The 12,682-nt window shown below is 36.8% G+C and overlaps 1 protein-coding gene across 1 annotated transcript; it reads right to left on the bottom strand.

Moving 5' to 3' along the window:
• Positions 1-3,721: 3,721 nt before the first annotated feature.
• On the bottom strand, positions 3,722-9,048 carry LOC139964254 (ras-related C3 botulinum toxin substrate 1-like). The gene is made up of 5 exons (XM_071965708.1): positions 8,831-9,048; positions 8,394-8,465; positions 7,773-7,890; positions 7,012-7,209; positions 3,722-4,752 (listed from the first exon to the last, which is right to left on the bottom strand). Exons 1-5 carry the CDS (start codon positions 8,872-8,874, stop codon positions 4,597-4,599), a joined length of 588 nt encoding a protein of 195 aa, XP_071821809.1. The 5' UTR covers positions 8,875-9,048; the 3' UTR covers positions 3,722-4,596.
• Positions 9,049-12,682: the final 3,634 nt, after the last annotated feature.

Raw genomic sequence — 12,682 nt, 5'->3', positions numbered from 1 at the left:
AGTACATGCGCTTCATCACAATCCCTGTGGTATCTTTGTGAGTGCTCATGTTTTCGAAAAAAATAGATCGTAATCCCCGTACAGTTCTTGGAAAGAGTTTCGCACAACAGAATTAAGTGCCGATAAATTAAATGCCGCCGTACGTTAGAGCATTTTGTCAGTAAACTACATCAACAAAATGTGACAATTGTCGATAGGTAGATGAGAGTGCAATAAAAAAAGTCAATAATCGCGAATAAGTAAAAAGTGCTAAAAAGCTGAAAAGGGCGTCAGCAGTCCATTTGAGTCCGTCAGGGGGGGGGGGGGCATCCGATCCCCTGACTGTTTGGACGCTCCGCCACTGTTGGCCGGTAGTTCTCAGCGATAGTGTTGTCTCCTTTCTTGAATATTTGTTTTTTTAGCGGTTTTAAGAGCATCAGGGTACGTCCCAGAAGTGAAAACCCGATTGAAAATGTAACAGGGTATCGAGGCAATGACGCGAGCAATGATGTGAGAAACATGTGTATGGTGTCAGCATTTTTTACCTTTTAACATCTTCTTTGGCATTCAAGTACTTGGAAACCATCTTTCTATAAGGGTATAGTATTGCTCACTAGCTTGTTTGATCAGTTAATGCGCACTGATTACAAGATACTGATTGGCTGTTTGTATATTAGTATTTATTTGTATGTTAGGGATTATGGATATTTAAAAAAAAAGAGTGACAAAGGCAAAGTTTGCCCGAACAGTCGAACACACAGATTCAGTAGTAAACATTATGTGTGTTGTAGTCTTGTAGAGCAGGAATTATATTATTCGACGGTCGTTAACATGCGTTTTCAGTACAGTGCGATTATACTGTAGACTTCTCGGCCTATGCGCTATGTCACATCTGGTTTTTCAGCAACTATAGCCTACTGCCGGTCCGCGGTCGAAGGGTCGTTCATGAGTTGTCATCATAGAGATTCGAGACCATTCAGACCAATGATATATTTTTTGCACATGTAATTTTTTTTTCGACACCCAAAATCCAAGTGGGGGCGACTGGGGGCGACTGGGGGCGACTGGGGGCGACTGGGGGCGACTGGGGGCGACTGGGGGCGACAGGCTTTCATGGGGGTTGTCGCCCCCACGCCCCCTGTAGCTACGCCACTGCATTAACCCATTCTGATTCAGAAGCCAGTTCGGTGCAAGCAGGAACTCGCGAAGAAGCCTAATCGGCTTATCAAAGCCGCAACCTGACCGAAGTCAGTCTCTTACATTCATATTTAACGTCCATGATTATGAATTGTTAATTGTCAACAACTCTGTAACTGGACGACATACATTAATCTGGGAGTGACTCGAACCGGGGACCTTATGATTGAAAGGCACCGGGGTTAACCACTGAGCTAACTCTCCACAAATGTAGGCCTATATAGTCTTTGAAAATGTAACACCCTCCGGTCTGTAAGAACTGCTTGGTCGATTTCTTGGCCCTGGTTCGTCATTCTAAAACACGTGATATATGCAATAAACGGCCATAGTGTATAATAAGAACGTTACGAGTGCCTATATGTTGCAAGAGCTGAAGTAGTACAGATAAAGCCGAGTCGTTGCGGATAAATACGGTTAACATTTGTTGCTTGCACCTTTTTTGCAGGATCTTGTTAAATCAAATGCGTTCAAATTTAAACTGTCTTGTTCAATTCGATAGTAACGAACCAACGTAGAGCATTTTACGTATTGTTTTGAAAAAGTATATGCCACTCAAGGAGATCTACTTTATTTACGTGTGCAGAATTAACTGTTCGCCGCCACAATTCTTTGCATATCTGCGTCTGGAAGTTTTACCTGCGTAGCCAACTTGAGATTGTTATGAAGAGATATATTTATAGAATTCATATATATATATAATATATAAAAGAATATATAAAGAATATCATATGCCTACTTATGAATATCGACACGTTACGATTATAGCTGACTCAGATAGGGCTACAACTTCCTTAATAAACTTACGTTAATTGCATATGGCCCAGCTGATCAGTGATATTTATCAATATCTGAGCGATTGAAAACTTAATGATGATGATTGTTTCGATTTATTTCGGCGTCCCAAGGGAGCGCCCAGTTGAGGTTTCTAGAAAAACAGTAGGCCTATGGCTAACCATTGTATTTACCGATAAACATATTTTCATCATTTAGCATTTTTTTACAGTTGATTACCAATTAAGTGATCACGTTTTTTAGAATTGCTGGTTGATTCCGCCAAAGAAGTAGGTATTCTAATTTGATGTTAACATCTAATTTCTTATAACTTCGATCATGTCTTTAGAGTTTGTTTGCTGGCCTATAACAGTGTAGGCTACGTGTACTGAATCATCAAAGTAGGCCTATAAGTATACTCTACAACTGAGTATAACCAGCTGTATTTGCGGGGTGGGTCAGGTGTATATTTATTGCCATTTCTGGGATGGGGGTCGTGCGTGTGTGTATTTGCATGTTATTTTTGTCAGTATTCTTTGGTTTAGCGAGCCCTGTGGACGTCAGATCATTCAGTTTTGTTGATATCGGGTTGGCAAGGTTGTGTATATGTGTTCTTTTTATAACTAAGCGTATTGTTTAAGCACAATGATATATTTACAGCGCGGAAAGTTTTCAAAATGATGGCGCTCTTTTTAAATTATTATCTTGATTATTTTTCTTTATTTATCTGTAATACAGATTGAATAAAAAATTATACAAAAGCGGAAACTACCGGTAAGACTATTCCCTTGCTCCGTGCGCCAATAATCATGCATCTAATATAACAGCACCCCGTACAAAGGAACCAGCTTCAAAGAATCCATGCATGGCCACGCCCCTCATTAAAACATAGATCCGCCTCTTTGTATATGGAATTTAAAATATCGAAAAAGTGACTATAGTAAGATATTCTTATTGGCTACAAAGATTTTCTAACTATCTGATTAATCAGATATACAGGCTAAATATTTACTTGCTAGCGGGCCTAATATCTCAACCTTTGGGCCTCCAAATGTTAAAATATTAGTTAATATAAGTAATAAGGTAATTAGCCCCCTCGTCCATTAATATTTCAATTTCTAGTCACAAAAGCATACTATGGCAACTATTATGTATATATTTGAATGGGTAGGATAATGCCTAGTGGGAGGGGCAGTGGTCATAAATTGCTACCACTGGGGTACATAATGCACCAATTAAAACTATGATTCAGGCAAAACAGTATGACATCTTAGTAGGTGTCTTTGGTAACTCTATTGACAGTGCCGCTCAAAGCTTCATCCCCCAGCGGCGCAACGATTGCAAACCCATAGAACGGTAGGCCCAATCCGCCCAGCCTGGTGACAGTTGTTTGGGAGGAGGGGGGGGGGCAGAGGATTACACGAAGCTGGTCTAATAGAATTCTATTTGTTCTTGTTTTCTTTGTTTCAAATATTTGAGTGTGTCTTTTGGGTTAAAAGCACAACCCTTTAGAATTCGGACCTCTGCACTAGTTATTGGAGTGAATATAGTATATGCAGTGAAGAATCATGGACAGTAACATTGGAGGAGAGATTGGCAGGGGGGGGGGAGGTTGGGGAGGGATTTATAGGACTGATTCATGAAGGAATCTGTTTAAGGCTGGGTAAGACAAATGCCTAGTTTGAGTGCATTGTTCAATTAATTGGTTATTAAATCCAATCATTGCAGAGAAGAAGAAGGGGAAAATAGACACATAGAAAAGGCAAAACATCAATCATTGTATAAAAACTATGTTTTTTATTTTGGTAGTATATACTCATTAATATGCATTAAATAGTAAAAAAAAACCTGAAAGAGTGGTACAGTTGTGCAAACCCTGATTAAAATTATATTTACATCAAGTATCAAAATGGCTGTCACGCCTACCTGTACATATTATACAATGTATACTATTGCGACTTATATACAATCAAAACGTAACACTATGGTGACAGTTAAGATTAAGACAACACAGATCGCTTCTCCAAGTGTTTTGCCCTAAAGTCAGTTGCAGGACCATAATAAAGGAGTCTGACTGGCAATGGTATGTTTTTGGCATCTCCAAATATAATGCCACCGATATCCTAAATTGGGCTACATAAATCAAAACAAAACAAAACATGGTTAAGATACACTTCAAAGGAAACATTTCCTAGGCAGTCCTCTGTAATGATGGTTTAACTTTTCCATTACGTAGCAATAATAATATCAAACTTTGCAATAACAAAAAATGATCAAAGACCAACCATCCCCACGCTCCCCCCCCCCCCCCCCCCGCTTCCCTACTACACTCAGTACACTTTTCATGATTCCGTATCCTCTTGTTTCTCACAAGGCATAAAAATGGCTGATAAATTATATATGGCTTGTCATAAATGCCAGCCAAATTCGTCCTCTCCCTTACAATACATACTAGCTATGTTCATTTACATAATGACTGGCCTGGCCCTGTTCCTAGCATATTTTTTGAGTTTGTTGTTATCCAGCCATAATTTGGCTTTGGTAACAGTTTCTTTCTTAGACATCCATAATATCAGTTTGAGGTAGCATGCATCTTCACACTCTTATTTTAATATAGTGTCTTAGAACAAACAGTGGCAAGTTAACAGTTCACATTACAGAACATCGTCTTCTCCTATTGGGCTTGGGCCTGGGAGCGATGACTGCTCGGATTGCTTCATCGAATACCGTCTTCATTCCCTGCTGAGTCAAAGCTGAACATTCTGCATACTTCACGGCACCAATCTCTTTACTCAGTTTCAGTCCCTTTGTAAAAAGAAGCAAAAAAACTATCAATATATGTAGAGCAAAAATGTACCTTGCAAGTATTATTTGTGTTTGTTGCAACAATAGTTGTGTTAGATAAAGATCTGTCAAAACGCATTACCACATAGGGATATGAAGGACAAAGAGTTACTAAAACTCAATATTTAGGGCTGAAAAAATCTGACCTATTTGTTTCATATATATCTCAAATATTGAGTAAGTGTTTATAATAATAAGTAAGTGTATATAATAATAAGTACTAAATCTGATTATATATATAAGTTTTAAACATAAAAGTTAAATATGGCAATGTACAAATTTCTGCTATGTGTTCCTTTTTGGAAGCTGTGTAGCAATTTTGGGTAAATGTGATGTCTGGTATATGACTCTCATGAACTGGACATTTTTTTTTATTTTTTTTTTAGAGAGAGATTAACAGATCACACTTATCTAATATGGGGAGGAGTGCCGGAATATCTTGACTAAACTTAGATATGGAAAAGACCATCCATTAGAAATACTTATCATTACATACTGCTCATCATACATGTTACACGAAGTTAAAGTAGTCTGAATTTACAGCCTTGTCAACACATGATTTATTGATTTTGTTATTAATGTTCGTCTGTCGATAAATGATATGCAACATTGACACTCAAGTTGCAAGATATATACTTTGATAAATTTAACACAATAATCCTATCATTCAAGTAATATTCATAACTTAAAATGAAGAACAGTGCTACCACCTGTTCATGCTTGAAGGGAGCATTTATAATTATGAATGTAGGTCTCGAAATTCAAGTTATAATTAATACTGGCTAGATGCCAGTGGATTTCACTGTTTTCAAGAGGGAAAATATGGCATTTGTTTTTAATAGACAATTAAGAACAGATACACATGATCAGTCGGGTACAAACGAACATGAAAATGATTTTAAAAAAAAACGTTAAAGTCTTCGTGATTTCTTCGTGTACCTACCAACAGTTCTTAAAGTACTGCTTATTATCAGTAAATATTACTGAGCTGCTCTCATAAGCCTGTGTTGAAGTGTGTGTGCTGTAATTCAGGATAATGCCAGTGGGAACTTTATTTTTAAAGCACAAGGTATTTATTAGCAAGTGGCTGAAATTGTGAAAGTCTAGGCCTGGAATGTTTCGACTTCTCCACAAAGATATTCCTTTGTTTGTACATATATAAGATATTTATATGTATATATATGTAAATGTAGATATATGTAGATATATATATATACATACAGAGTTGTAGCTAGGATTTTGCAGGTGGCGGTTGATTTCTCTGGAGTGACGGTTGCCTGTGATTTCCACCTCCAGGGGGAGGGGTATAAGGGGAAGGGGTGTCCTCTTTGAAAATTTTTGCCTTATGCACAGTGCTCAGATGCAAAATGGTGACTTATATGGCCATAATTTGAGGCATAAACATTCCACTACTTCAGACCTTTATGGATGAGACAATAACATATTTTAATTTTTAATAAGGCTTATATAAGTTTAGATTAAATATGTGACATATGTTGTTTTGTGATTTATGATATTAATGATTTACTGTACTGTACAGAATTTCATTACTTGCATAGTTATCGGTATTTTGTGCCTCTCTATAGCAACAGCAAATTGATATGTTTTGACTTTTGAGTAAATAATAATAGTTAATAAAATTCAATAAACCTTGGCCTTGTTGTAAATTTTAATTTTTATGTGTTCCGTCGTGTGTATTATTCTGCTCAAAGTGTTGTTGAATAAAACAGGACCTTACCTTTAAGTTAGTTTGACCGGGTACTGAGAAGAGATATTCAGTTTGTTTATAGTTATAGTCGAACAGCAGTGACCTTCCGATTTCGTTATTTATATTATTTTTCCAAAGATCAAATAAATTTTGAGTGAGAGTGATTTCTTTTACAGTCATTTTGTGACACTATTTACTGAATTTTGTATTGGTCGATCAGATATACAATGCCGGTCATTATTTGAATTTTTTACTTGGAGTACCGGTCGGCAAACGTTAGTGCTGGCCAAGTCCGACCGTCGCTGACCGGCATAGCTACAACACTGCATATATTAAACAAAGATTCAGATGTTCACTTCCTGTTGCAAAAGTGCTCAATACATAGAAGTAGAGCAATTATATAATATAGTATACCTATACCGTAACTTACAGCATGTGTTTCTCGAGTTTCACGCCTGCAGTGTACGGCGATCACGATGAAATAGATAACTTGTCTAATGACAAAAACTCACCTGCACAAACGTGATTGGTGACTCTTTATTTTTAAGCAAAGTGATTTTTGTGTCTAAATGATCCCGGAGGTCCACTTTTGTTCCTACTAAGACGATTGGCACGTTAGGGCAGTGGTGGTGTATCTCTGGATACCATATTTCTCGAACATTTCCGAAGGAAGTCGGACTGGCCAGTGAAAAACAGATCAAAAACACATCCTGGGGAAAAAGGAATGAGGTTGGATTGAAATTATTCTCTTTCCTGGCACACCGATGGAGTTGATTTGCCAAAAGATTCATCAGAATGGGGAAAACCTATCGGTACTAGCTCTTGAAAGTCTGTTGTCATACCCTTTAGTTAACTGAAAGCAGTCTGTCCTGGAACTGAGGACTCACCTTATTCAACACCTATTGTACAGTTTGAATGCTTATCCATTATTTATTATTCTCTCTCATCCATTACTTATCAAATTTAAGCAACTGCAACACAAATTCTTTCTTCTTAATAAATTGTTTCAGTTGATATTATAAAATAATCAATTTGCACAGAATTACAACAATTTTTCAATATAGATATATAAGCAAGGCCTATATGCCTTTTTTTTACTTAAACAAAAATTCTTAACTTAAATGAACAAATAAAGGCAGTTCTTTGTATCCAATTATACCCTGTCATATTCTGGTCAATCATTCAATCTGTTTACTGGATAAACTTCTGTCTGATGTCGTGAATTAATGTTAATTGAGTACCACCAGTAACTAGGTTGAAGTTAAATACTCACTGCTCCTGGATAGGATAATGGCCTTAACCTATCATAAGCTTCCTGACCCGCTGTATCCCATAATCCAAAACTCACTGCTGTTCCATCCACCAGTACATTGGCAGAGTAGCTATCAAATCTGATAAAATTGAATTGTAAGAAGACATTTTAAGGATATTGAAAACACATTTTTAAAGAATAATTTATGATAATAATATTATAATAACAACAGTGCTCAGCAACATTTATCAGTTTTGTAGTTTCACTATTTTCAGGCTTTAGAGACCTAAAAAGTGTTTCAGAAAACATGTACCTAAATTATTTCTTGTGAAGATACACAAGGTTAGTATCAAAATACAGAAAGTAAATGGAACACCTTTACAGTCAATGGCTCCTACAATTCTGTAGAATAAGATTATAATAGCTGGCAACCAAGTTCAGTTTTTAAGTTCTTTTTATATTCACAATCCAGAGCTTAAGATTCCATCTAATAGAACAAAAATTATCTAAGGAAAACAAGTGGTTAGGTCAAAAAGCTACAGTACTGAACAATAGGTATTCAACATTGAATAAATATAGGACATTAGGAGGTGGGGGGGGGGGGGGGGTTATAACAGCAAAGGAAGAAGAAAAGCAACTTACACAGTTGGAATGTACTCTCCTGGGAAGGCATTTGTTGTATAGCTAATAAGCAAGCAGGTCTTCCCAACAGTTCTGCAATACGTTTAGGAAATTGAAGAGAAAAAAACCTCATATGTCTATATTCAATTATGATTTAATACCAATAGTCTGAAATTCAACACAACAACTAATTGTACATAAAACAAAGAGCATTCAACCTTAGGTAACCTATACAGTACAGTTCGTAAAGATACAGTACCATATTGATTATTGGAACTACAGACACCACAAGCTACGGTTCAATCCTGACATCATTTACCTCAAAGAGAAACAACATCATGATAATGCCTACTGTAGCCTACTGCTTCATATTACACCAAGACTATTATGTCGCAAAATTGGTCCTCACACGCTCAACCCAGGCGCCTGGGCGTATCGATATACTGTTTTCTACTCACCCGTCACCAACTACAACACATTTAATTGACCGTAATCCCTCCATATTTTTTTCTCTCCGTATTGTTCCGTCTGCATTTGAAGGAAGTCAAACAACTGTCTAATTGGCAAAGGGAGGCCATCTCTACTTATATGTGTCGCAGCTTGCGACACACTTTATATCTACACAGTACGTAGTCGACCAAAAATAAATATGGTGTAATGTATCACTCGCAAGTCCTATATAAACGAAGAACTTCCCGAAACTTGTGGCTTTACCGCTTTAGAATTTCCAAATCAGAGTAAACACTAGAACAACTGTATTGGTATACAAACACATGTCATTGTAGTGCGAGGTGAAGGACAAATGTGGCTTTAACGCTTCAGAGTTGCCACAATCAGAGCAAACAATAAACGAAATAGATATTTGCGCTAGGCCAGTGTGATGGTGGAATCTCAATCCTCTTCCCCCTCCCCCATCGGATATGTTGCACTATAGGTCAGAATATCCCCCTGACAAAAAATATGACTAAGCTAGATATTTGAATGAATTCTTGAGTTATTTTGTGCAAATTGGCTCATTGTACATAGTAGTAGTAAGTAAGTTGAGTCTCGTCTATCCGACATGCTCAGTGATTAACCTCCGCCACGTATCACGATCTTGCGCAAGGTTTATTGCTTCTTCGAAATTGTTAATATTAATGTCCTTGAATTGCGATTTTATTTTCCCAAGCAATGTAGTCACGGGCCTTCCAACTGGTTTAGCAGTATGTCTCAGTGCTTCTCTTAAAGCAACCTTTGCTGGAGCGTCCTCTTGGAGTCTTGCTACATGACCGAAAAATCTCAATCTTCTATGTGCGACTATCGATGACCAAGGTGTTTGGTTGGTTTCGTTGTAGAGCTCATCATTTGATAACCAATTATTATTGGTCCATCTAATGTTGAGAATATTTCGAAGTAGTCTCCTTTGAAAAGTGTCAATTTTGCGATCAAGATCCTTCGTTGTGCCCCACAGTTCGCAATTGTACAAAAATACTCTTTAATAAAGTCTCAAAGATCCTATAAGCTTAATTTTCCGGCTTATGTTTTTGCTTTTAAAAATGCTTGACAGTGTGTTGAAAGCACCGTTGGTTATACCAATTCTTCTGTTAATGTCTTCTTCGGTCCCCAGCAAGCTTCCAACATATTTACATTTCTTCCAACTGTCATTTCCTTTTCTTTTTATTGTAAATTTCTCAGTTTTTGTGCAATTGATTTCAGATTTCTTACTGCCAGTTTGTCATAGTTTGTCATTGTACATAAGCGTGCCAAAAACATGTGTAGGCATTGGCGTATATCTTGACTTCCGTCTTTGACAATAGGGAGCTGGAGGGAGCATGGTCCCATTTATGAATCCCTTTACTTTTCCCTTAAGGTTATGATGAAAATGAGGATAAAAGTCATTCCATATTTCACTGGACATGCAGTAGCCATATATACCCACTGACCACCCCTCTCGTTAAGCCTCTAAAAGGAAGGGGGAGGGGTATCACCATGTAAATCTCAAAATTTTAACGTGGGCGGCTTGAACTTTGAGTTCTTTCAATGATATCCCTTCTCAAAACGTCACTTATTTTTGGTCCGACAAAATCGTTTAGGCAGCCGCACTGCACGCATGAGTCTTTTTAGAGCCAAACTATTTCTTTAGACAACGGACGGACACGTATCAATTTGGCAATTTATATGTAAGTTACTATTGAGTGGGGTAAACCAAAGGTCTTGGGCGGAGGATGGATAAGTCTTGCATTAATTTCATTGCAACTCTACCGTGATCGGAACAGTTCAAAACCTGCTTTACTCAGAGCAGTAGCCTATCCGGGAGGCTGACTCAGAGTGTGGCAGTAAAATGCTTGTTTATATATTTGAACACTGCAACTGTCAGAGACCATCAATATAATGAATTTCTACCACATCGATTGGAGCCTGGAATACCGGTGACCTGTTCGGGTTTTTTTTTTTTTTTTGACATTTATTTCCTTGACTTATTATTGTCTTGTTATAGTCTTCAGCTACAAGTGTTATTCTGCGGGAGGTAACGTTACTTATTGCGAAACGAAGGGACTCGTTGGTAGTAGCCCAAGTTGTTGCAATTGACATAAACCACTTCCTCATAGGACAAAAGGAACAGAAACCTCTCTAGGTAAATCCCTGAATAAAAGTGAACTAATCTAAACTAGTCTGATACAATGAGACGTCTGAAGGTTAGCCAATTATGATCAGGACAAAGTTCTAAGAATGCGAATGATTGTATTTATTTGATTTGATTTCACAACATAAATACAAAGGTTGTTTGGTCTAACCCAATGCTTATTTATAGAATATTTCTTCCAAACAACTCTGCACTCACACTTCCGCATTATCAATCAAACCCAAGTCAAACTGGCAATGTTCCAAAGTTCCGTGACAAAGTTCGCTCAAAAATGGTGCTAATATATATACATATACATATTTTGTTGCATGTTTCTGTGGCCAGGGGGTAAAAGAAATATATTGTACACGACAAATGATACTTGAAGTGAATAAACAAATTGTAATGAATTATGACTATATAAAATACTGACATTCCAGAATTTAATATATAGTTATTATTATAATATATACATACATACATATATATATATATATATACATACATACATACATACATACATACATACATACATACATACATACATACATACATACATACATACATACATACATACATACATACATATATATATATATATATATATTAATTAGATAAATTAATTACAGCAAGTATGAATACTATGTGTTAAATGTTTGTTAATTATGTTTGTTATGTTATGTTTTTATGCCAATACAAATATGTTTGTTAAACAAAGTTTGTTAAATATTACAATTTGTTACATATGGAGTTGACTCCATACATACATATTTTCGACTAAATAACGCATTTCCTCTTTCAAAATCATGAGACAATTGGCGAACTGTTTTCTTTTTCTCTTTTACTTTCAGCAATCGCATTGGTCACCGATTATGAACGTATGGCAGGTACAATAGTCCAAGTTATTGGCCAGTACACCGCAATTCATGCATACGATACGAAAGATCCTTTCATGCATGTGTTAGAATCTTCATCGTACCAATAATTTCTTAGGCACGCTGTGATGGGACACAATTAAAAAAAAAATGTACAAGAAAACGGAAAACTTATTACAGACACTTTAAGCCATCATCGTCATCGTCGTCGTCATCATCATCATCATCATCATCATCATCATCACCACCATCCACCATGACCGCCACCATAATTATCATCATTACCACCACCACCACCACCATCATCATCATCATCATCATCATCATCATCATCATCATCATCATCATCATCATCAATATCATCATCATCATTTTTATTATTATAATTATTATTGAGCCAGGTCACGCCCGGGAAATAACGCATGTCACTCTGCCTTTATTTACTGGTATTTTCTTAAGTTTTTTCATTTTCCAAGTACATATTACAATGAAACAGACATCTTTATTCAAACTTTTCCCTGAAGCCCCACCCACCAATCTCACCGGCCCCTCTCGTCTGGCATAACTTACCTCCAGCAATGACTAGAAGCTGGACAAACGAGCCTATCTTAGCCCGTAACACTTTAATTGGTTCTATTGAGAATGGGGGCTTAAAGGCTCACATATTAAATCCTTTATTAGTCCGTCTCAAATGCACCTGGATTAAAAGGTATACCGACGGTACTACAGCGGACTGGAAATTGTTTTTTTATATATTTTTTATTTAAAGAAGTATGGAAATAATTGTTTATTTAATTGCAATTTTCACAGTAATGATATTAAAACTGCTAATT

Source organism: Apostichopus japonicus, chromosome 22, assembly GCF_037975245.1.
Source record: "Apostichopus japonicus isolate 1M-3 chromosome 22, ASM3797524v1, whole genome shotgun sequence".
NCBI classification, from domain to species: domain Eukaryota; kingdom Metazoa; phylum Echinodermata; class Holothuroidea; order Aspidochirotida; family Stichopodidae; genus Apostichopus; species Apostichopus japonicus.
Note: the sequence above shows the minus strand (reverse complement) of the source record. Positions and strands in the feature narration are given on the sequence as shown.

What these genes read in the sequence shown, in the direction of transcription:
- LOC139964254 (XM_071965708.1), bottom strand. Translation starts at nt 8,874, where the DNA reads ATGGAGGGATTACGGTCAATTAAATGTGTTGTAGTTGGTGACGG. An exon ending in GGAGAGTACATTCCAACTGT is followed by an intron (nt 7,891 to 8,393) that starts GTAAGTTGCTTT and finishes CAATTTTATCAG; the next exon opens with ATTTGATAGCTACTCTGCCA. An exon ending in CACCAATCACGTTTGTGCAG is followed by an intron (nt 4,753 to 7,011) that starts GTGAGTTTTTGT and finishes CTTTTTACAAAG; the next exon opens with GGACTGAAACTGAGTAAAGA.